The following is a 24,609-nucleotide window of genomic DNA, read 5'->3' as shown; positions in this document are numbered from 1 at the left end:
AGCTATCTGTAAAGGCGAAGGTCGACCCTAGTCATTATAGGGGAATGTTTATGGGTCAGTAGTTTTCACTTCTACAAACGCCAAAATACAAGCAACAGCTATTGTCGACATTCTTATAAAACCATCTGCCATAGAAGCGCAAGGTGGAAAGGGAAGAATGCGACTAGACAATCCAAGTTTTACCAGCCATCTATAAAGGCGAAGGTCGACCCTAGTCATTATAGGGGAATGTTTATGGGTCAGTAGTTTTCACTTCTACAAACGCCTAAATGTAGGTCACCGCATCTGTCCAGCCAGCTGGCTGCTTACAAAATACAAGCAACAGCTAAAACCATCTGCCATAGAAGCGCAGGGTGGAAAGGGAAGAATACGACTAGACAATCCGAGTCGGCGCGCACGCACATCATCATATGCACCCCAACACTAGTCTCTACCAGACTAACCGCGTCGGAAATAGAGAGAACATTTGCCGGGGGACTTTGGCCATGGAGGATAACATTCCCATTGAACCCTCTCTCCGTAGCCGACTCCCTTTATACAATTGACTCTACTTGGCCAATTTCTACTATTTTCCCAGCGACCCGCGGAGACTGGTAGAGGCTACCCCAGCACCCTAGGCCTGTCAGAAGGTCGACCAATTTCCTAAACCGACAGAGAGTCGAACACATACTTTTCGCCTGAAAATCTACCCTTGATATTGGATGGGAGTCAAAAAATCATGTGACGATCAAGAGACGTATGACTGCCAAGAATGGCATCTGGAGCTCGCAGACTCAGCGTAAAAATCAATTCATCGCCAAAAAGGGTGGTTCGGCAAACTGTAACATGTACAGATTCAGCGTATCTTAACAAACACCAATGATCAGCCTGCCGCGCGAAACGTCTTGCGTCGAAAATAAAAAGACGGCACCAAGTTTTCAGCTATTCGAGACACTAACAAAACTTGTAAACAAAAACAAACAGCATCCTTTTACATCTACAGTGGCACGCCTACCCTTGCAAGTTAACTGCGGCGAAACGGTGTCGTATACTATAAATGCATTCAAGCTCGCGTGCTTTTTATTTCGCGCAGTAAGACAAAAATGGAGTGTTTGCGGTGGTTTTACGTTTTAGGCAAGTCACATACTGCTATAGTAGTGGACAAAATGTTTGCGGTGGTTTTAAGTTCGCGGTGAAACGTCGCCACGAAAACCTCGAACAGCATAAAGCCACCGCGAACATTTCTGCATTTACAGTATTTAAGAGTATAGCTGTCAAGCGTTCCCCGTTGCCCAGTATTAAAGCGACAGAATGCAAGTTTGTTCAATAAGATAGTTATTTGCGAGCGGATTCTGGGTCCAGCTGGTGTCAAAAATTAGAAAAAAATCCGCCAATTCGTGCAAATTTTGTAATGTTGTGCGTGCGTCAGATCTAACAGTATAACGAGTGTGTACATACCGTTTGTAGCGTGAACAGGCCGGAATGATCGTCTCAGAACAATGGAAAACTACGGAGTGAAAAGAGAGACACCTGCACCCAGGACGAGCTGAAGTCTCAGTGTGAATCACGAGAAGAATACGCCCGGAGTCGTCCGACCGCAAGTAGCCTCCTCAGCAGGCTCTGTGAGTCTGGCTCTTTTCCGATGGCATGTCGGTTCTATTGCACGCAGTTTCTATTTTCACTTTTCTCTGTTCCTCTAGTAGCTCTACGGAGGTTGGCTACAACGAACCGAGTGCAGTACAAACCGGGGTGCACTAGAACTGATGTGCCGTGAGAATGAAAGCCCGACTCGTGGCTCCTGCTGCTATAGTAACCAGGCTACAACAGGAGCGTCTTTCCAAGAAGGATACCCGAGATGAGGAACAAAAGAGCTGTCTTCTCATCATCTCATCATTCTTGTCTTCAGCTGTAGGAGACAGGTGGATCGTTCTACATCTGCTTGGAGATTGCAATTTTCCGAACTCCCAGACTGGGTTTCTGTATACGGAGAGACATGAACTTATAAGCGGGGAAAAACTCTTAATCTATTTTTAAGAAATGAGTTAATAAAACAGCGACATGTACGTCTGCAGACACAGCATACCTTCCTAACAAGCTCTACTTAACAAGCCTCCGGCTAAAAGTCTGGCCAGATGGTTCTTTGCGAGCTTCTGAACCCGACTATCGCGGAAAATGAAGAAACAAGCCCTCGTCGATTCTTTCAAATAAAACCACTAACTTTATCTTTTCTATCTCGTTTCTACCTTGATCTCCTAGATACTGTTGTTAGACAGAGTTTCTACTTCGGAGCTAGACTGTGAGATCGAACATCCCAGTAATTACAAGTGAATGTAGGTCATCAGTTGTCTAAACTTTTCACTTCTACACTGAACGCAAGTCTTACAGCGTTTGTAGATGAAAATAAATTTATTTGTCCCTACCAAGCTATTTTTCTCTATCATTTGTCCCTAAACAATTCATCGAAAGAACAGCTTTTATTGTGTTTTGTAGGTTTTAGAAACGGCTTTGACGCAGTCTGGAGGGAGGGCCTCCGGGTCAAAAATCGGGAATGGGAGGGAATGTGTCAAAACGTCGTCCGGACCAGCGCCAGCTTTTGAATAAGGCTGCGTGCGACAAGGAACAAAAGATCATCTCACCATCCCTGCCCTGGGGTTACAGGTGGATCCTCTCCATGGGGACTAATTACAGCTTAACTTTCTCCAACCTCACGTTGGATTTCTGTTGACGGGTAGCTGCGGGCTTAAAAGCGAAAAATAACTTGATCGCTAAAACAAGATTTAATCAAACAGCAACAAGTACAGATCCAGTGTACATCCTTAACCAGCACTACTTATAAGCCTGAGGCTGAATCTACAGCCGAGTGGGTATTTGGTTTGACTGACTTCTTAAATCCAGCCAGTGCCGAAAGTGAAAAATGCACCGATTCGTGCGAAATTTAGAACCACTTTTCAAACTTTTCAACTGGTTTCTATCTCAACTTCCTGGATAATTATTTCAAAAAAGACGAAAGACGATCCTAGCTGGTAATCCCGGGGGAAAGTTTACAGGTAATTAATGTTCTCTTCACCTCTCATCTCAACAAAGGCCTGAATGTAGGTCACCAAATCTGTCCAGCCAGACTGTAGGCTACTTGCAAAATATACAGGTGAAAATGGAAAAAATGCACCGATTCGTGCGAAATTTAGACACACTTTCCAAACTTTTCAACTGGTTTCTAGCTCGATCACCTGAACAATTTTTCCAAAGATGGTGCACCAGCTATCCATAAAGGCGAAGGACGATCCGAGTCATTATAGGGGAATGTTTACAGGCCACTAGTTTTCTATTCACCTCTTATCTCAACAAAGGCCTGAATGTAGGTCACCAAATCTGTTCAGCCTGCAGGCTACTTATAAAATACACAGGTGAAAATGGAAAAATGCACCGATTCGTGCGAAATTTAAAAACACTTTCCAAACTTTTCAACTGGTTTCTATATTGACTTCCTGGATGATTTTCCAAAAAGGTGCACCAGCTATCCATTAAGGATACTAATAATTATAGGGAAAAGTTTACAGCTCTCATCTGAACAACACCCCGACCAATCGAATCACGTGAATCGCATTGAAACTCAGATTCGTATCAGCCATTTCCCGACAAATCGCTTTCTAACTTGCGTTAAGGACTACATCTGACCAAACAAACTCGCCAGTGAGATGGTGGAAGGTGTCAGCTTCCAAAAGACGTTTTCAGATTGACAATTTTGGCACTTTGGAAGTAATTGAATCCGCCCGCGATTTAACGTTTAGCGAAAAGTAGTAGAAACTAGAAGTTAAAATCGCGGGCGGATTCAGTCACTTCCAAAGTGCCAAAATTGTCAATCTGAAAACGTCTTTTGGAAGCTGATACCTTCCACCATCTCACTGGCGAGTTTGTTTGGTCAGATGTAGTCCTTAACGCAAGTTAAAAAGCGATTTGTCGGGAAATGGCTGATACGAATCTGAGTTTCAATGCGATTCACGTGATTCGATTGGTCGGGGTGAACAATCGTCTGAATGTAGGCCATCAAATCTTTCCAGCCAGCTGGTTACTTACGAAAATACAAACAAGTCATGATATTCTGATACAACTGTAAAAACCCAAAGAGGCGAGTACGCCGCTACCGGGATTTGAACCCCCGAAATCCCGATCCGCACGGCTTGGGAATCAACGCGCTAATTACTAGGCTTAAAGGTGCGGACCCCTTAGACTGGTCAGTTAGTGGAGGTTGATCCCCACTGTTACACAACCATCTGCCACAGAAGCGCAAAAAGGTTTTTCCACCTTCTCGCGTGTGCACCTGTGGAAGACGAGGTAACCCCGGGTAACAGGCGCTGGACATATTGACAATGATGCAACTTCCGAGCCCTGTTCTACTAGTCTCACTTCTGATACAGGCGGTAGGGTGTTTCGCCCAAAACCGAGAGGTCCCGGGTTCGAAACCACCGATGTTGTGCCCTTGGGAACGGCACTTTACATAGCTTTTCTCACTTTACCCAGGTGTGATTGGTAACTGACTTCGGTTGGGGAAGGTCGTATTGAGGTCAAATGCTGGCGCCGACTGGCAGTGGCAGCCTCCCAGACCCTTGCGACAGTTCCACCAAGTGCAAGTGTGGATCGAGCAAATATGTATCTGTTGCGTATTAAGTGATTATAAACCATGCAGCAATTCAGCACTGGCTGCCATTGCACGGGTAATTTCTTACCAATAAACCATTAATATTATTTCATTTTTTTTACAAGAGCTGCGGTTTGTCGGCTCTGCACGGCCAGAACCTGCGCCCGTCGGACTGTACCACTCACAATGGCAGGGGTAATTTATGTGCGGCCATAGGACTGCGGGTTTTTGAACCACTCACACCGGGAAGGACCCCTACTCTTTTCGATATTAAAGTGCGGTGGGTTCTTTAACATGCTCGAGGTGTGGCTCTCCCCAAACACGGGACCTCGGCTCCATTCAGTAACGTCCTACCCGAGGAACGACCTTTTAACCGAAGCTACGTATTCATTTAACCACTACAGTGAGTAAAGGACATTTAAGATATTTAATGTCCTTGAGTGAGTGAAGTGAGGAAAGTCATGTAAAGTGCCTTTCCCAAGGGCATGAGGTCATCGGGGCATGTCGGTGGTTTCGAACCTGGGACCTCTCGGTTGTGGGCGAAACACCCTACCGGGTCAACACCAGGTCAATGGATTGTATTGTAATGTATAACCCCGAAAAGGGAAGTCTGAAATCTTGAGTATGACACAGCGTACTAGGAGACACTTTCTTGAATGAGTTTTGCTCCGGTCCCATTTCAACCATACATACACAAACACACATAACATATTCATGATAAAAACAATTCCTCGGAATCCTACACGCCTCCATTGCGAAATGGCGCGACATTTTTGTTACACAAGCCGAACAACCGGACAAGTCACACGACAGGCTTATAACACTGGTCTAAAATTAGGACAATGGAAGGATGTGCATGGATGTTTCAGTAACGACTGATTCCACGGTGAAACCATCAAACGGCGTTTAATATGATAGCTACATCCTGCTAAGATTTTTCTATTTATATTTCTTTATCTTTTTTGTTCAAATGAATGCCCAGGGACTACGATCTAGCGTTAATCCATGGTTCTCAAAAACTCCTTCATAGTCCTAACCATCCGCTCGTCTCGTGACTGACCTTTGACCTGCCGTGAGAAAAACGCGGGCCGAGGAAACTCCAGACGTGCCGTGCACAGCGCGTAGGACGTCTTACACCTGCTCAAGACGCTCACAAGACGTCAGGTAGGATGTCTAAGACACTCTACTAGCTATTTACGTAGATGCCGGACGTTTTTACGGCTTGTCAGGTCGCTAAATTATGTTAGGAAGTTCGGGTGGGGTGCTGGTGTTATCTTTTGTTAGACGTGAACGCGCAAGTATCTGTGTCAACATGTATCTGTGTCTTACATACATCTATTAGTGTTTGTCAACCAAGTTTAAGTTCACAGGCGGCTCGTTACGTCACGCTGAACGCCTTGTCACACCCAAGGTCCGCTTGTCTTGCTGAGAGAGTTATTTGTAACCTGTAGAAACAACGGAGATGTGGGCCTTACCGTACCAAGGTACCGACCGTACATAATGTGCATGTAGGATGGTAACGTGCATTTTTGTGCTAATCAAAAAGGACGAAAAACTTCAATTTTTGAAGACCTCGATTCTTCTCTGGTGAAGCTACCAGTTACATAGCCTCTACCAGGCTCCGCGGGATGGCTGGAAAAATAGTAGATGGATGGCAGACTGTCCTCTCTCCGTAGCTAACTCCCTTGGCATACTATTCACTCTATTACGGCCAATTTCTACTATTTTTCCAGCCATCCCGCGGAGCCTGGTAGAGGCTACCAGTTACAGTGACTACTGTATATAATGTTTTCTCGGCTGTACCCTGTCCTTCTAACCACAAGCATAATTTTATGGCTGCTAAATGAGATATATATGTCTGGATCACTCAAGCAGAAACGTGCCAACGCCCGTAAGGTCGCTCACCCCGGATTGCTGCAATATCATCTTGCAAACATATATTACGAGCAGTGGACATCTTTTTGGAAGAAAGGAATTCAAAGGAATATGGTCAGACTAAGTAAGAGTTAGGTCTCTTCATTGCAAGGGCAATAAAATGCAAAGCTTAAATATGGGAAAGCTTGTTAAGAATAAGATAAAAGTAAATAAACAAAACAATATGAAAGGTTGGTGCATCACATGTACAGCCCTTAAAAGGTAGCTGACAGACTATTCAAATGTCAGAGGGTAACGTCAAGTTCCTTTTTCCAAATCGCAGTGAAAATCTCTGATATTTTGCAATATTGCTGGTAACAGAAAATAAGGTATAGACATCCGGACTGTTGGCCCTAATTCCTGATTAACTTTATGAATTAGCTGTAAATTAATTGCAGCGCTCTGAGATAACGAGAGTACGACATGGTTTTGGATCATGGAGAAGAATTGAAATCTGAGCCCCGACTGTTTGCACGAAAGTACCCTACAGGAACCAACCAATCGCGTTTGTTTGTTCTAGGTACGATTGACCTTCCATGAACCCCACTTAACTCTCCTAGGTTTGTCACAGCTTGATAACAGATCGCTACAAACTCTCCTTGCTACATTGTGGAGTTTTGAGTAGGGTCAGACTAAAGGTGGCAGTTTGGGTAGGAGGTGAGTTGTTGTTTACTGAGTGGTCTACATATATATAGGTTTGCCACAACTTGATAACAGATTGCAACAATCCCTTTTCTTTTGCTACAATCCTCCTCGCTACATTGTAGAGTAGGGTCAGACTAAAGGTGGCAGTTTGAGGAGTTGTTGTTTACTGAGTGGTCTACATTATGTACATGTAGGCTTGCCACAAGTTGATAACAGATTGCTACAATCCCTTTTGCTACAATCCCCCCTGCTACGTTTTGAGTAGGGTCTGACTGAAAGTGGCAGGTTGAGGAGAGTTGTTGTTTACTGAGTGGTCACATTATATACATGTATTGCCACAAGTTGATAACAGATTGCTACAATCCCTTTTGCTACAATCCTCCTCGCTACATTCTAGAGTAGGGTCAGACTAAAGGTGGCAGTTTGAGGAGAGTTGTTGTTTACCGAGTGGTCTACATTATGTACATGTAGGCTTGCCACAAGTTGATAACAGATCGCTACAATCCTCCTCGCTACATTGTAGAGTTTTGAGTAGGGTCTGACTGAAAGTGGCAGGTTGAGGTGAGTTGTTGTTTACCTAGCGGGGCAGGATTGCTCCTGTGTGCACACACAGGTGAGAGCAGAGCACACCTGGTTATCACCGAGTAAACAACGGTGTCGGGTTACCAGGTAAAGTACACCTGGCCCACTCACGCGGGAAGTTGTGTGTGACGGCTTTATGTGATTTGGTAAAGTTGTCATTTTAATCATTGTTCTACTTCTGAGGCCACAGCAACTTCATTTGCTGTCAGTTGTTTCAAAGAATGATCATTTATAACCTCATAATAATATGCTACATTGATATGCAAATTCACTTCTTGTTTATCTATATTTGAGTTTGGGTCTTTGTTTTGATTCTTCATCATTACGTTTTGGCTAAATATTTCTAGCCTATTACATATCGTTATTTCAGTTATATCTAACTCAGGAGTTCTGTTTGATGAATAGTTATATTTTTAAGTTAATTCCTGTATTATTTGTTATTATTTGAATTTCTATTGTTGCTATGTACTATAATGTAAGGGGTTGAACCCCCCAGGAATCGTTGAAAAACGCCGCCAGGCGACACTGTATTCCTGGTTAAATAAATAAACAAACAAACAAACAAATAATAACAGATTTTCCGTGTGTTACACAGTCATGTGATATGTGGTATGTTGGTAGGTCTTGATGAGTCTTCGAAATGATCAGAGTTTTGGCTTCATAGCGGCTTGTTACAGTACTGCAGCGGAACGTCTGGTTTAAATAAGATTTTTATGTGTTTTCCCCAGTGCTAGTGCAGCTGGTTTGTAATGAGTGAATGTTATATACAGTAGAACTCGAAGTACTAGTAGTTGTAGTACTGTAGTAATAGTAGTAGTATCTAACCTCATAATAGTAGATTTTCTATGTCTTCCACTGCTATGAAGCCAGTGCTAGCACTGCTGGTTTGTACTAGTTATAGTTATACACTGCGTGAATGTCATGTACAGTAGTAGTAGCGGTATACCTAAACACCTCACCCGACCTCATCCAAGTCTAAAATGCAGTGTATAAGGGGCAGGGACATTATTTGAAGTTCTGGATACGTTAAATATGCAATTATGAATGCAAAACAAGCAGCAAACTCTTAAGATTTTCTGTGTTTTCCCCAGTCATGAAGCCAGTGCTAGTCCTGCTGGTTTTCAGTTATACCCTGATCATGATAATGAATGAATGTTACAGCCTCATTGTAACCAAGGAGGTCTGTGTTTTCCGTAGCCATGAAGCCAGTGCTAGCGCTGCTGGTTTGCAGTTATACCCTACTTACACATTACACATTTCTATTCCCAGCCATGAAGCCAGTGCTAGCGCTGCTGGTTTGCAGTTATACCCTACTTACACATTACACATTTCTATTCCCAGCCATGAAGCCAGTGCTAGCGCTGCTGGTTTGCTGTCTGGTGGCGGTGTCCGGACAGGGACCGGACCCGTCCATCTGCGATCCCAACCCGACCAATCCCGGCCCTCCGCTGCCCGAGCTCCCGCCGACGTTCCAAGTCCACGTGGAGGCGAACATCGTGGAGAAGAACTACACGGTGGTTCAGCACGAGTTCTACGACTACCCCAACAACAGGTGAGACTTGTGCTCACTCTAAATCTTTTATGGTAGCGTAAGAGACCATATTGGACTCACACCCCCTGTTGTATATATACTCTTCCAGGGACCTCCGAGGAGGTCCCGGATATAGACGAGTAGGGACATGAATAAAGACCTCATGGCATGAAGACGTCCTGTCTGTGAGTGCTCCTTGAGCTATCACCGGAGATTCACCTAGGGGTGGGGGACAGGCCAGAAATGGTCCGTTACAGTAGTTTTATTTAGTAATGTTAACATATAATTAGTTGCTGTACTTCAGAATTATTTCAATCATGAGCATACACATGTAAAACGCTGCAAAAACCTCCTATTGTAAAATCGAATCCCTGCAAAAATAAGATTTGATGCACTAACAGTAGAGCTGTGTACCGATACACTGTACCGATACAGTATCGGGTACAATCAATTAGGTACAGGTCCAAAATACCTGACCCTGCTGTATCGGTACTGGACCTGACTCAGGGGATGGCCACTTCGACAGATAAAATTACTATGAAATTACCGTGGCAATGCTCTAAAGCCACTCTAAAGCACAGAAAATACATTTGCATGGCTGGAGTCAAATTGCTTTTATAAAAATAATACCTAGCACAATCAAATATTATGTTTTTACCAGTTCAAACATGCTTTTGTCCTTATTGAAAATCTACCATTTTCTGAACAAGTAGTTTAGGTACAGGTTCAGGTCCGGACCTGTACCTAAACCCGTGCACCCGTACCTGTACCTGTACCTAAATTTTTTTTAGGTACACAGCTCTAACTAACAGTATTGTCTTCTAGAATATATGATGATAACTTATTATAAGTATTGCTGACATTTTTATGAGATTGATGGTAATTGCATTGCATGATACTGAGCCTGTGTTCTTAAACTAACTTCTGAAGTTCCTCTCACTTCATCATGAGTCATGGGTGTTACTAAGTTGTTGAAATTTTGTTTTCTTCTGCAAATTGCATTTCACACCATGTCTTCGATGTACAGGATTATAATAGAAGGAGAAACATGAATTCAGAGCATTTAGCAAAAGATCTAACCACTAGCTGCATAATGAGGCCGCCATACTCAGACCGTTCCATTTCTCTCCGCAGGGGTGCGCTGATGTCGTACGGCAACGGGACACGGAAGCACGAGGTTTACGATTACGGCACGCTGGAGAAGTTCACCATCTTCGACAGTAAGTATTGCGTACGCCGCCATTTTGGGCCGTTCTAATAACGTTTCATGTTTCTGGACTCTAATGCTGCAGGACTAGACATTCGAAACCTCATTGCAAACCTTTTCAGAGCTCAATTTTGAAATTCTGATTTTACTTCGACAGTAAGTATGGTGTACGCCGCCATTTTGTGTGGTTCTAATGCCCAAAATGTTTTAAAATTCCCATGGATCCTTCCATGGCCATTGTTCTGATGAACCTCGAGGTTCAACTTCTTACCACACAAGTCACAGGAAGCGAAGGGTAGTGACAGGATGTAGGGTTCAGAGTTGATAGAAGACATTTATCATTTCACATATACTATTTCCAGACGGCAGGTGTAAGACATCAAAGATTTAAGACCTCGAAGTTCAACTTCTTACCACACAAGTCACAGGAAGTGAAGGGCAAAGAATGTAGTTCAGAGTTCAGAGTTCAGAGTTGATAGAAGTAGTCATCATTTAACATATTCTATTTCCAGACGGCACGTGTAAGACATCGTAGATTTAAGACCTCGAAGTTCAATTTCTTACCACACAAGTCACAGGAAGTGAAGGCCAAAGAATGTAGTTCAGAGTTCAGAGTTGATAGAAGTAGTCATCATTTAACATATTCTATTTCCAGATGGCACGTGTAAGACGTCAAACATGTCGACCTCAAGGTTCAACTTCTTCTCGTACCACATGGAACACGGCCACGCCCACATCAACAAGGCGGGTTTCATCCTGCACTTCGGCGCAGACTTCAACGAGACGTACAACGGTGAGATTTACATCTGAGAGGCATATGCATTTTACAAACAAGTCACAACCATTATAAGTTAGTGACTTTGACATGTTCAACTGGTTCTTCCAATTAGATGTACTAGTATTGGTTCATTCTGCCAGAGTTTATTCTAGTGACGCTGAAGAAGAGTGATGGATGTCACTCGAAACATCTGGAAGTAATCTCCTGAGATTAAATTGTGTGACACTGAAAAGTCTGAGTATTCCCGTGGGTCTTCTGTAGTCTCTGCTTGATGTTTGACAGCTGAACGGGCTGGCCACGACAGATTCACGTTGCCATGTTTTCGATTCTCAGGAACAACAACAGTTTTCTGGATCCTGGTGAACCAGTTACTGTGGTACTCCTACATGCACAACGCCACCTGGAACTCGAATGATCATTCGCTCTTTAATTTCTGTCTGAACATTTTACAGTTTGATCCAGATTCACGACGCCATGTTTTCGATCAGAGTCAGATATTTTTTACAGATTTATCAACGGCCATCGTTATTTTCGATCCCAGGCACGGCCACGATTCGCGGGATCCCGGTGAACCACTGGTACTCCTGCATGCACAACGCCACCTGGAACTCATATGATCATTTGTTCTTCCTGTCTGAATATTCTACATTGCTTATTTACAATCCCCAGGCACGAAGGCAATCGATGATCATTTGTTCTTCCTGTCTGAATATTCTACATTTCTTATTTACGATCCCCAGGCACGAAGACAATTGATGATCATTTGTTCTTCCTGTCTGAATATTCTACATTTCTTATTTACGATCCCCAGGCACCACGATGATTCGCGGGATCCCGGTGAACCACTGGTACTCCTGCATGCACAACGCCACCAGGAACTCAGCTGATCATTTGTTCTTCCTGTCTGAATATTCTACATTTCTTATTTACGATCCCCAGGCACGGCCACGATTCGCGGGATCCCGGTGAACCACTGGTACTCCTGCATGCACATCGCCACCTGGAACTCAGATGATCATTCGTTCTTCCTGTCTGAATATTCTACATTTCTTATTTTCGATCCGCAGGCACGGCCACGATTCGCGGGATCCCGGTGAACCACTGGTACTCCTGCATGCACAACGCCACCTGGAACTCCACCTACAAGCTCGACTTCTACTTTTCCGTCCCGGGCTACAGGACGGCCTCCGGGCAGGACCAGATTCCCGTACGCGCAGAGATTCGCGGGAAACGTGAGTACGCAGGGACCGTTCATTACATCTGCTACAGGGAGAGTTTAGGGTAGGGACAGTTCACTACTGATATGTGAAGGGTGTCCAAACAGGACCAGATTCCTGCAAGCGACGAAATACAGGTATGAGGCCAACTTGAGTAGGCGGGAACAGTTCATTAGCCATGGTGGGGAGGGTTTAGAATAGGGACTGTTCAGTAATGGTTGTGTGGGTGGGCTGGCAGTTCAGACATGTGGCTGAGAGTAGGGACTGTTCACTAACGGTTGTGTGGGTGGGTGGGTTGTTTGGTAGTTTGGACATTATTGCATTGTTTCTTTGTTTGCAGGGCTTACCTTTGACCCCCAGACCCGAGGGCCCTCGGATACCTACAAGTCCATCCACCACATCTACGACTTCCAGGTAATGTTCATACCGGTTTTCACCGGTTCATACCGGTCCATACCCTGTTCATACTGGTCTATTCCAGTCCATACCGGTTTGTACTGGTCCATACCGGTCCATACTGGACCATTCCAGTCCATACCGGTTTGTACTGGTCCATACCGGTCCATACCCTGTTCATACTGGTCCATTCCAGTCCATACCGGTTTGTACTGGTCAATACCGGTTTGAACTGGTCCATACCAGTCCATACCCAGTTCATACTTGTCCATTCCAGTCCATACGGATTTATACTGGTCCATTCCAATCCATACCATTTTGTACTGGTCCATTCCAGTCCAAACCGGTTTATACTGCTCCTTACAGTTCTAGAGTCTCAGTCTAAATCTATCACAAGCCATGTCATGTCAACATGTCATAAATTGCAGCATCCGTGTTTTACTAAGAGTACCTCTGGCTAAAACGAAGATAAGCCACTCTTCCTCCTACATTTCATGTTTCTTGTCCGACCTCCAGGGATTCCACTGGCGTACTGGGCACCGTGACCTGGCCTGGTGTAAGGCGTCCAAAAGACGCCAGGATGCCCTGCTAGCTAATAGCCTTACAGAATATATTGGAGATTTCTTTTTACACAACCAGTAATGTCTCTCACCAGGAGTGCTGACTTTTCAACTCGCCGCTATAAATAGCCGAAGTATGTGGCTATTTTGCGGCGAGAACACAATCCCAGACGTGGCTAAGCTTGTATCTTGTCTCGTCCCATCACTGGTATTGACTAATTAGTTGTGTCCGACCTCCAGGGATTTCACTCGCGTACCGGGCACCGCGACCTGTCCTGGGCGTACCAGACGGAGGGTCTCGTGGCGTCCCCTGCAAAGAAGGGCGTCTGATATCCTTGTTTTCTTAGTGTAAGGCGTCCGGAAGACACCCTGACGCCCTGCTAGCTAATAGCCTTTTATTTTGTGTTCCTCCCCCAGGGATTCCACTCGCGTACCGGACACCAACCTGGCCTGGTGTAAGGACGCCCTGCTAGCTAATAGCCTTATAGGATATATTGGAGATTTCTTTTTACACAACCAGTAATGTCTCTCACCAGGAGTGCTGACTTTTCAACTCGCCGCTATAAATAGCCGAAGTATGTGGCTATTTTGCGGCGAGAACACAATCCCAAACGTGGCTAAGCTTGTATCTTCTCTCGTCCCGGTTCATCACTGGTATTGACTAATTAGTTGTGTTTGTCCCCCAGGGATTCCACTCGCGTACGGGGCACCGCGACCTGTCCTGGGCGTACCAGACGGAGGGTCTCGTGTGTCCCGGGCGCGTGAACACCAAACCCGTGCCGACCACGCCCCAGCAGTTCTACGCAGAGGTCGAGATGGTCAACGAGAAAAACCAGACCGTGCATTACATGACGGTGAGGACAAGCTTTGATTTAAATTGTTTTTGTCCTTTTCTCAGACTGATTTTAAAGTGAAAATTTATAGAAATTGTTACAGTTGTAATAAGTACAATGTATGGCATGTTCTTAAGAAGTTTTAGATATCATGCCTTTGTCTATATCAATGCTAATGTGTTCTACATGTACATAACTTGATATGCCTAAACACACTATGCTATTCTATATAATTATGTCACTGAGTGACACAATATATGAGACTAACCATTACCTCCCCTAGGAGACAAATCAGGGGACCCAGAATTTGAATCCAGGACCTTTGGGTTCTGGGCCAGACACCCTGCCACTGCACCATCGTAACGATTAATTGATTGGTTGATAGATTGATTGATTGATTGTTCTACATGTAAGACTGACCATTTGTCCACCCCCCTTCCCCCCCAGGAGTACTTTGATTACAACGCGAAGCTGTTCCGAATCGACTTCCACCCAACCAGCAACAAGAGCAAGAGCTGGAGCTTCGGCACTGTCCAGCATCAAGCCGTCCACGACTACAACTCAGGTCAGGGGTCAAGGGGCAGGGGTCAAAGGGTAGGGTCAAGGTTCAGAGATTAAAGTTGGGATTTGATCTTGCAAGGACTGTCTAATAGACAAGTCCATCCACCACACTTCAGGTCAGAGGTAAGGGGATGGGGCAGGGGTCAAATGGTAGGGTCAAGGTTAAGAGGTTAAGGTTGGGGTTTGAACTTGCAAGGATTGTCTAATAGACAAGTTCATACCTCCACAGACCGCCACACTGTTATTTTATAAGTGGTGTGCCACTTTCAAACACATGCATTTGGATCAAACACATTACCGTGGAGTGTAGGTGGATACATATGTTCCCCTGTAATGTGTATCTAAGCTGGGTTGGGGTCGACCAAAGTATGAGTTAATGTACAATCAGTATTGTAGCACAACCCATTCTGTAGTCTAAAGATCATATTTTTGGCACATCAAAGTGTTTTTCCCGCTGGCTGGGCCTGATCATGAACTGGAAATGTTCTTTGGTTGATACATTACTTTTTACCTGATCAGCTACCAGCTTCTTTATTTGTTTGTTTATTTTGTTTGTTTGTTGCAGGCCTGGAGTACCTGATGAGCTACAACCCTGAGAACTGCTCCATCCGCCCGATCTCCAACTTCTCGCTGGAAGCGGCCATCGACGCCAACGACCACACCAAGGTGCACATGAAGACGTCTTACAAGCTGTTCCACTTCGACGACAAGGACTTCACCTATGAAGGAGTGGTGAGCAAGGAGTCTTCACCTTGAAATTTGACCTTGACCGACCTTGAAATTTGACCCAGACTGACCTTGAACTGTTGATTTACTGACCTTGAAAATTGCCATTGACTGACCTTTAACAACTTTTTCAGCAAACCTTACATTCAAAAAACGTTGAAATTTTAAAGAGACTTTGTGATTCAGAATTATATACAAGTTTGACTTTTCCAGATGTAATTATCATGAATTAGATTCATCTGTGAAGAAGATGCCTGTTTCATATCCAAACATGTATGTTGCATTTTCTCCAGAATGAGTACAAAAAAACAAAAATAATTACAGTAACTTGTATCTGACTTTGCACAGTTTTGTTTTATCTGTTTAGAAAGCAAAATGCATGTGAAAAGAAAGATATTTTCACTTACATGATTTTCTCACATTCTTTCTGCTCGCTCCCAGAGTCGCGTGCGTGACATCATGACTGACGTCTGGGTCAGCAGGGAGGTGAACTATGACCTTCCAGCTGACAGCAAGTACTCGACAGACTTCCTGTACCAGTGGTACTTCTCAGCTGTAAGTACTGACTTCCTGTACCAGTGGTACTTCTCAGCTGTAAGTACTGACTTCCTGTACCAGTGGTACTTCTCAGCTGTAAGTACTGACTTCCTGTACCAGTGGTACTTCTCAGCTGTAAGTACAGACTTCCTGTACCAGTGGTACTTCTCAGCTGTAAGTACTGACTTCCTGTACCAGTGGTACTTCTCAGCTGTAAGTACTGACTTCCTGTACCAGTGGTACTTCTCAGCTGTAAGTACCACAGACTTCCTGTACCAGTGGTACTTCTCAGCTGTGAGTAGCTTCGTCTTTCCAAGCTGCTTGTTTCACTGAATCAAAAATACTTACACAGGGTAAGAAGTTGAAAGTTAGTAGGAGACAGAGAACTGGGAGGAGAATCATCTGACTTTCTTCACTCCCTGTCAGTACTGTTGTCATGGCAACGTTCTGACATCTATTTTCATGATAACTGGATGACGACGACTAACGAAACAGTTATCTATGTTGCCATGATGGTAACGTTCTGACATCTATTTTCATGATGACTGGATGACGACGACTAACGAAACAGTTATCTATGTTGCCATGATGGTAACGTTCTGACATCTATTTTCATGATAACTGGATGACGACGACTAACGAAACAGTTATCTATGTTGCCATGATGGTAACGTTCTGACATCTATTTTCATGATGACTGGATGACGACGACTAAAGAAACAGTTATCTATGTTGCCATGGTAACGTTCTGACGTCTGTTTTCAGGATAACTGGACGACCACGACGAGCCAGACGATGAACCAATCACAGGTGCCGGTTGTGTCTGTTGTCATGGTAACGTTCTGACGTCTATTTTCAGGATAACTGGACGACCACGACAAGCGAGACGATGAACCAATCACAGGTGCCGGTCAGGCTCCGCATGAAGGGAAGCTGGAAGGTGAGGAACGAGGGAAGGAGGGAGGGAGAAATTAGAGGAGGGAATGATGGAATGAGAGGATAGAAAATGAGGAAATGATGGAGTGAGATAAGGAGAATAGAGGATGATGGAATGAAGGAGTGAGAATAGAGGATATGAGGGAGTGAGGGAGTGAGAGAATAGAGGATGATAGAATGAGGGAGTGAGAGAATAGAGGATGAAGGAATGAGGGAGTGAGATGATAGAGGATGAAGGAATGAGGGAGTGAGAGAATAGAGGATACGAGGGAGTGAGGGAATAGAGGATGATGGAATGAGGGAGTGAGAGAATAGAGGATGAAGGAATGAGGGAGTGAGAGAATAGAGGATGAGGGAGTGAGAGAATAGAGGATGATGGAATGAGAGAATAGAGAATGATGGAGTGAGAGAATAGAGGATGATGGAATGAGGGAGAGAGAATAGAGGATGATGGAGTGAGAGAATAGAGGATGATGGAATGAGGTAGTGAGAGAATAGAGGATGATGGAATGAGGGAGTGAGAGAATAGAGGATATGAGGGAGTAAGAGAACGGCCATCTCTGATTAGCTTGTTCCGTATGCACACCAATCTGTCCGTGTGTGCATCTGTAATGTATGGGTAAAGAGGGTTCCATCTGGTAGGAGTAGGGCTGAGGGGGTGAAGTCTGCCGTCTCTAAATGTCTTGTTCCTTTCTCGCAGAAAAATGACGCATCGACGCCAAAGGAATCTGAGTTTGTGTTCAACATGTTCAACTATGACTCCGGGGCGCAGTATCTCTACAGGTTCGACATCTCCATGTGCTTCAAGGAACCCGGCATGAAGGAAGCCGTCTTCTTCCAGATGCCAGGTGAGGCAAGACGTCTTACTTTTCTTACAAGAGTATAGTTCTGTTCACACCTCTTAACTATAGTTTAGTAACTCCAAAAGTTCTACAGAACTGCATGGTAACTAAGCAAGCTGTTCTGTTCACAGCTCTGAACTATAGTTTAGTAATGCCAACAGTTCTTCCAGATGCCAGGTGAGGCATGGATCAAGACGTCTTGCTTTTACCTTTCTGTATTTCTTGGACTCCAAGATCCTAGTACCAGTATGATTAATTATTATCAAGTATTTTTTTAGCTTAATTTTGTTTAGTTTGGGTTGGCGTTAGGAAGGGCATCCAGCCGTAAAAACTCTTGCTACAAAAAAGGACTTGCACTTGATGAGGAGTTCTGGGGCTTCCCCATCCATGTGCAAGCACGTCTAACCCCCATATGATAGGGAACAAAAGACGTTAAATTGGAGAGAGAGAGAGAGAGAGATTTTCATTTTGCTAGGAATCAGCCCTAGATAAGTAAATGGTTTCTTAGAAACACTACAAGTTCTACAGAAGTGTTTTGGGTTAAACACTAGCCGCATGTTCTCTACAGTATAGGAATTGATTGCCAAAGGGACTGCTAATAGTTGTACAGAACTGGTAGCTAAGCGAGCTGTTCTATTCGCAGCTCTGAACTATAGTAACTCCAAAAGTTCTACAGAACTGGTATCTAAGCGAGCTGTTCTGTTTAGAGCTTGGAACTATAGTTTAGTAACACCAACAGTTCTACAGAACTGGTAACTAAGCGAGCTGTTCTATTCGCAGGAGTGTACAACAACCTGGTTCAGGGAGACAAGTACCGTTTCTACTACGGCGTCCAAGATGCTGTGGCCAAGGCTGCAGGGGTACACCCACTGCGTGTCACCAGCGTCTGGGTAGGTCCACGCTTTCACTTTCTTTAATGTGTAGATGTCCGGTTAGGTCCACACTTTCACTTTTTTGGGGTAGGTCAACACTTTTTAGGCGGGTAGGTAAAAGGAAAGGAAAGTGATCTCGAACCAGTTTAGCTCAAATGAACTCAATGAACAGATGAGCTAATCTTCCACTGGTCGTGACAGAGAAGACAGACGCTATGTACTTTCAGACTTTCCCTTTTTGGGAGGGTACAACTGTAGGTCCACACCTTCACTTTTTGGAAGGGTAGGTCCACACTTTCACTTTTGTTGGGGGTAGGTCTACACTTTCACTTTTTTGGGGTAGTTCCACACTTAAAGTGTTTTTGGGGTATGACCTTGCAGAAACCACTTTTAATTTCTTTGTTTGTTTTCCCTCAGCACACCCCAACAAACGGATCGCTGTGGGTCGGCGCGACCTTGCTGGCGCACCCGGATGTGAAAGGCGACAGTGTTGAGATGAAGCCGCAGAAACCGCTTGACGCGGCCTTTAAGGACTTTAAGAAACGCGTGGACGCAAACACCATGGTGATCAAGTTCACACCGAACCCCTCGCGTGGACAGGTGGGGAGGAGTTTGTTTGTTTGTTACAAGTTACAAAGTTTGTGGAAGGTATAAGATATGAGAACATGTGGCCTTTTGCAAGTTAGGTAAATACATACATCTCCGGTCTAACCATGAGCCAGGGACAAGAAAACTGCTACACTCAAGACCTGGTTACACATAGCTGAACATGGCTCAGGAGAAGGCTGACCAGGTTTAGATTGAGAGATGAATTTGACTCCCAAACACACCCTGACCACTACTGACTTACTCCCAACCACCAGCCAACCCATTCCAGACCTCCCGTCCACAAACAAATGTTTTGACAATTTCAAAACATTCGACTGGCACAGTCAACCATCAGCTGACAGCTCCCGACAGCTCCCGAACCGCTCCCAACCATAGATGTAGTTCATAGTTCTGCAGGAATCCAAATTAACCCTCTGCCCCCTAACTACAGTCCACCCTTGTCAAAAACCCCAGTTGTTGCAGGGTGCTAATGTATAGGTCAAGCAGATGTGGCAGAAAGCAGAATGCTGGAAAGATGCCAACTAATTGGTTCAAGCTTTGGTCCAAGGCATGGCTGCTAGGACATTGAGGGACTGGTATTTAGACAGCCATAATTACCATGAAATTACCATGGCAGTGTGCACTAACCAAGCATTAGTGCTGCATATGTATTTCTGGCATTAATGCTACATTAGACAACAGTTTGGCAAGGGATGTTTAACCATAGTTCTAGACTGCAGGAATTATTTTCTGTTTCATCAAGAGTTTGACGAAGATTTTTACCTAACCCCCCAGGAGGTTTACCTGACGGCGCTGCCGGGTACACTGGAGACGAACAAGGACTTCTTCACCTTCATCAGTCAGAGGAACCAGCCCTCCAACACCTACCAACCAGGTAAGACGTCTTGCAAGGAACCACATGCCTTAAACCTACACAATTAACATTTCTTAAACCTACAACACCTACAACCAGGTAAGACGGGTTACAAGGAACAGCATGTCATAAACCTCCAAAACCTACCAGCCAAGCTAGACATCTTACAAGAGTCTGTCGTCTCCTCAAAACAAAGAGAGTCCAACTGTCATCTAAAACAAAGAGTGTCTAACTGTCCTTTTCTCGAAACAAGGAGAGTTTAACTGTTGTGTCCTCAAAACAAAGAGAGTCTGTCCTTTTCTCGAAACAAAGAGTTTAACTGTAGTGTCCTCAAAACAAAGAGTCTAACTGTCCTTTTCTCAAAACAAAGAGAGTCTAACTGTTGTGTCCTCAAAACAAAGAGTGTCTAACTGTCCTTTTCTCGAAATAAAGAGAGTTTAACTGTTGTGTCCTCAAAACAAAGAGTGTCTAACTGTCCTTTTCTCGAAACAAAGAGAGTTTAACTGTTGTGTCCTCAAAACAAAGAGAGTCTAACTGTCCTTTTCTCGAAACAAAGAGAGTTTAACTGTTGTGTCATCAAAACAAAGAGAGTCTAACTGTCCTTTTCTCGAAACAAGGAGAGTTTAACTGTTGTGTCCTCAAAACAAAGAGTGTCTAACTGTCCTTTTCTCGAAACAAAGAGAGTTTAACTGTTGTGTCCTCAAAACAAAGAGAGTCTAACTGTCCTTTTCTCGAAACAAAGAGAGTTTAAGTGTTGTGTCCTCAAAACAAAGAGAGTCTAACTGTCCTTTTCTCGAAACAAAGAGAGTTTAACTGTTGTGTCCTCAAAACAAAGAGTCTAACTGTCCTTTTCTCAAAACAAAGAGAGTCTAACTGTCCTTTTCTCAAAACAAAGAGCGTCTAACTGTCCTTTTCTCGAAACAAAGAGAGTTTAACTGTTGTGTCCTCAAAACAAAGAGTCTAACTGTCCTTTTCTCGAAACAAAGAGAGTTTAACTGTTGTGTCCTCAAAACAAAGAGAGTCTAACTGTCCTTTTCTCGAAACAAAGAGAGTTTAACTGTTGTGTCCTCAAAACAAAGAGTCTAACTGTCCTTTTCTCGAAACAAAGAGAGTTCAACTGTTGTGTCCTCAAATCAAAGAGAGTCTAACTGTCCTTTTCTCGAAACAAAGAGAGTTTAACTGTTGTGTCCTCAAAACAAAGAGTGTCTAACTGTCCTTTTCTCGAAACAAGGAGAGTTTAACTGTTGTGTCCTCAAAACAAAGAGAGTCTAACTGTCCTTTTCTCGAAATAAAGAGAGTTTAACTGTTGTGTCCTCAAAACAAAGAGTGTCTAACTGTCCTTTTCTCGAAACAAAGAGAGTTTAACTGTAGTGTCCTCAAAACAAAGAGTCTAACTGTCCTTTTCTGGAAACAAAGCAAGTCTAACTGTTGTGTCTTCGTCAGGTACCGTTGCGGGAATCGCCCTAGGAACGGTGTTGCTAGGCGGGGTCATCGGAGCAGGTGTGGGCTGGTTCCTGTGGAGGTACCGCCTGCAGGACGTGCCGTACGGAACGCAGACGTGAGCGCTGGTTGCCGTGACAACGCTCGCTGCTGGTACCCGACCTTTGAACCACGACCTGTATGTAATTCGACCCTGGAACTATAGACATCATAAACTTAAGGGTATTTATTCAGGGCAGGAAATACAGGGTGTGTGTTATGCACTTTTGTGCCCCCAAAATTGGAGCTGTACACCTGATTTCTGACTGTGGGTGTACCTAGCTATTCTGGGAAGAATTTCATTTGTAAAAGTACTATTTATACATTAGTATACAGCATATCTTTGGCATTTAAGTATCAGAAAGAAAAGACTAGATCCTATTCTATACAATTTGCTTTAAGATAACCATAGAGTTCCAGCCCTGAAGAAGAACAGATTTATATTTTGGTTTTGCACCCAGTTTTGTTTCTGTGCACCCCAAAGAAACTTCTTTGAACCTCAGACAGGTACTTGACTCTTGATCCTTGAATGTTGACCCTTGACTGCTAACCCTTGACTCTTGACCCTGATGCCAAAGATGACATCCAGTACTTTGCCCTTTGTCTCGGGTACTTCACAGTCCTGTTTTTGGGTTAATGAATGATGTAAAATTCTTAACTTTGCAAAAGTGTTTAAAAATATGATTTGACACAAAACGTATTATGTATATTTTCAGATCTCTTTTACAGCTGCATAAGGTAAAGAGTGCTGCTTTTATGTAATACTATGCCTTAAGTTGTTGGTTTGTTGGTTGGTTTGTTAACAGGAAAATAGGAAATCATACTTAAGTAGTTAACTGAACTGTAAGACAATGGCACAAAGTGAATATTTGTTTGTGCTCAAGATAAATTGTAGCATTCTTGTGTTTATCCTTTGGTTACTTGGTTATGAGTTCCTTTTGTTATATTCTATATTTAACTAGTGTATACATAAAAGTGATAGAAACTACATTTTGTATATTACGGCGTATTGTTTGCCTTTAAGCATCCTGCACCTTGTAGTAGCAGTGACTCAGCAGAGTGAAAAATAGTGCAGGTAAAATCGGAGCTGGGCAGGTATTGCTGTAGGAGCGGAGCTGTGCAGGTGTTTCTGACATCCAGTCCATGTGCTGGACATGAAAGTGTATGTGGATTTTCATTAAGTTTGTTTGTTTGTTTGTTTGTTTGTTTAGCATATATAAGCGGTAAACTACCTTTAGATAATTTGAACAGTAAAAAAAAGCTGTGCAAGAACAGACAGTTATATGATGATTGTTCATAGAGATAGCATCCTTTTATGTTATTGCACATTTTGGATCACAAGAATGAAACGATATGAACACCTGCATCAATTTTAAGAATGTGGTCCCAATGTGACTGAGCTTATATCTCACGTTTGGGACCACAATCTTCATACTGCAGTAGGGGTGGATACCGGTTTGCTGGACCTGATTCGGACCTTTATAACATCCAAGAACCGAGTCCAAAAAACCTGAAAGCCTGAAACCTGAGTCCAAAAAAAAATGAACAAAGTACAAATATATGTTTCTAATTTGTTTGATGAAAAGTGTTTTGAGTCTCCCCTCTGACAAAAAAGGCATTTAGAATAAGTGAAACATTCAAATATCAAACACTGGTTTGTCTTGAAAGTCTTCTCACCAAGAAACTTTTATAGTCGTGCATGTCAGTATGAATTCTCTATGCTTAATATTGGTCTAATAAAACAAAACATCAACTGGACAGGATCAGGTCCAGGTTCAGGTCCGGACCTGAACCTAAATCTCTGGACCTAAACTTGGACTTGGACCTTATTAAGCCGAACCGGTATCCACCCCTATACTGCAGCAGCAACACCTAGCTGCAGTGTGAAGTAGAACCGGTCAGAATTGCTCTGAGAAAGGTGACAGACGGTCACTAAAACGTTGGTTGTGTACCGTTACAGGTTTGTACAAAGACTTTGTCAACCGGTGACTTACCAACTTGAAACTATTCACGGGTCATTTTTACCTACTAAAAGGAAAGAGAAAGAACTTAGAACAGTGGAGTTTATGGTTATTGTACATTTGGTCGAAAGATTGAAAACGATTTGAGCACAAACTGTATTATTTTGGTGTGAATGCGGTCCCAAATGTGACTGAGTTTGTATCCCAAGTTTGGGACCGCATTCTTCTCGCAGTGTGAAGTAGAACCTGTCAGAATTCCCCTGAGGAAGGTGACAGACGGTCACCGAAACGTTGGTTGCGTATCGGTTTTGTACAAAACTTTTGTCAACCGGTGACTTACCAACCTGAAACTATTCACGGGTCATTTTTACACGTTACAAGAGAAGGGAAAGAAGTGGTGCAGGTGATTTTTAATGTTGTCTACCTGTACATACAGGTATGCTGGAACAACAAATTGTGTGCCCTATAGTACAGTAGAACTATTAGAAAAGTGACTAATTATCTTTATTCAGTTTTAGTGAAAATCTTAATGATACAATCAGGAAGGAGCTGAACAAACGAAAACAAAGAAGTGTTACAAGTAATATCAACTCTCATAATTTTGCTGCGTTAAATGGATCGACCAAATTTGACAAAAATCGCTGAATTGAATTACAGCTACTGTACATGCTGCATCAGTATAATCTCCAAGGTACGCACACGTCAGATATCCAGGTGTTCAAGACATAAAACCTCAATATCACCGTTACTTAAAACAATACCTGCTGCAATGGAGATCAAGTCTTTAGAACAAAATTACAATGTCATTTTCAATGATACAGCTAGTGAAGGGTAGCCAATTTCGCTGTGCAACTGGTGATTTTATTGAGCGATATGTGAATTACAGATGTTGTTCTACCTGAGTGATCTATGCATATCAGTCTAAGAGTTGAGTGGAAATTATACATCCGGAACT

At 43.5% G+C, this 24,609-nt stretch overlaps 1 protein-coding gene across 3 annotated transcripts; it reads left to right on the top strand.

Annotated features, from left to right (window-relative positions):
- The first annotated feature begins 5,670 nt into the window (after positions 1–5,670).
- On the top strand, positions 5,671–24,609 carry LOC136425679 (uncharacterized). Of its 3 annotated transcripts, none has more exons than XM_066414618.1 (17): positions 5,671–5,779; positions 9,098–9,308; positions 10,422–10,507; positions 11,150–11,287; positions 12,340–12,504; positions 12,830–12,903; positions 14,132–14,299; positions 14,726–14,843; positions 15,405–15,571; positions 16,007–16,120; positions 16,868–16,912; positions 17,007–17,042; positions 17,739–17,886; positions 18,661–18,770; positions 19,170–19,352; positions 20,136–20,235; positions 21,658–24,609. In XM_066414618.1, the coding sequence occupies exons 2-17, from the start codon at positions 9,100–9,102 to the stop codon at positions 21,774–21,776; spliced, it is 1,980 nt and encodes a 659-aa protein (XP_066270715.1). In that variant the 5' UTR covers positions 5,671–5,779; positions 9,098–9,099; the 3' UTR covers positions 21,777–24,609. The 3 variants fall into 3 exon arrangements, with proteins under 3 accessions (XP_066270715.1, XP_066270713.1, XP_066270714.1); XM_066414616.1 differs by having other exon boundaries at positions 8,954–9,308; XM_066414617.1 differs by lacking the exon at positions 16,868–16,912 and having other exon boundaries at positions 8,954–9,308; positions 16,962–17,042.

This window comes from Branchiostoma lanceolatum, chromosome 19 (assembly GCF_035083965.1).
Source record: "Branchiostoma lanceolatum isolate klBraLanc5 chromosome 19, klBraLanc5.hap2, whole genome shotgun sequence".
Classification (NCBI taxonomy): domain Eukaryota; kingdom Metazoa; phylum Chordata; class Leptocardii; order Amphioxiformes; family Branchiostomatidae; genus Branchiostoma; species Branchiostoma lanceolatum.
Note: the sequence above shows the minus strand (reverse complement) of the source record. Positions and strands in the feature narration are given on the sequence as shown.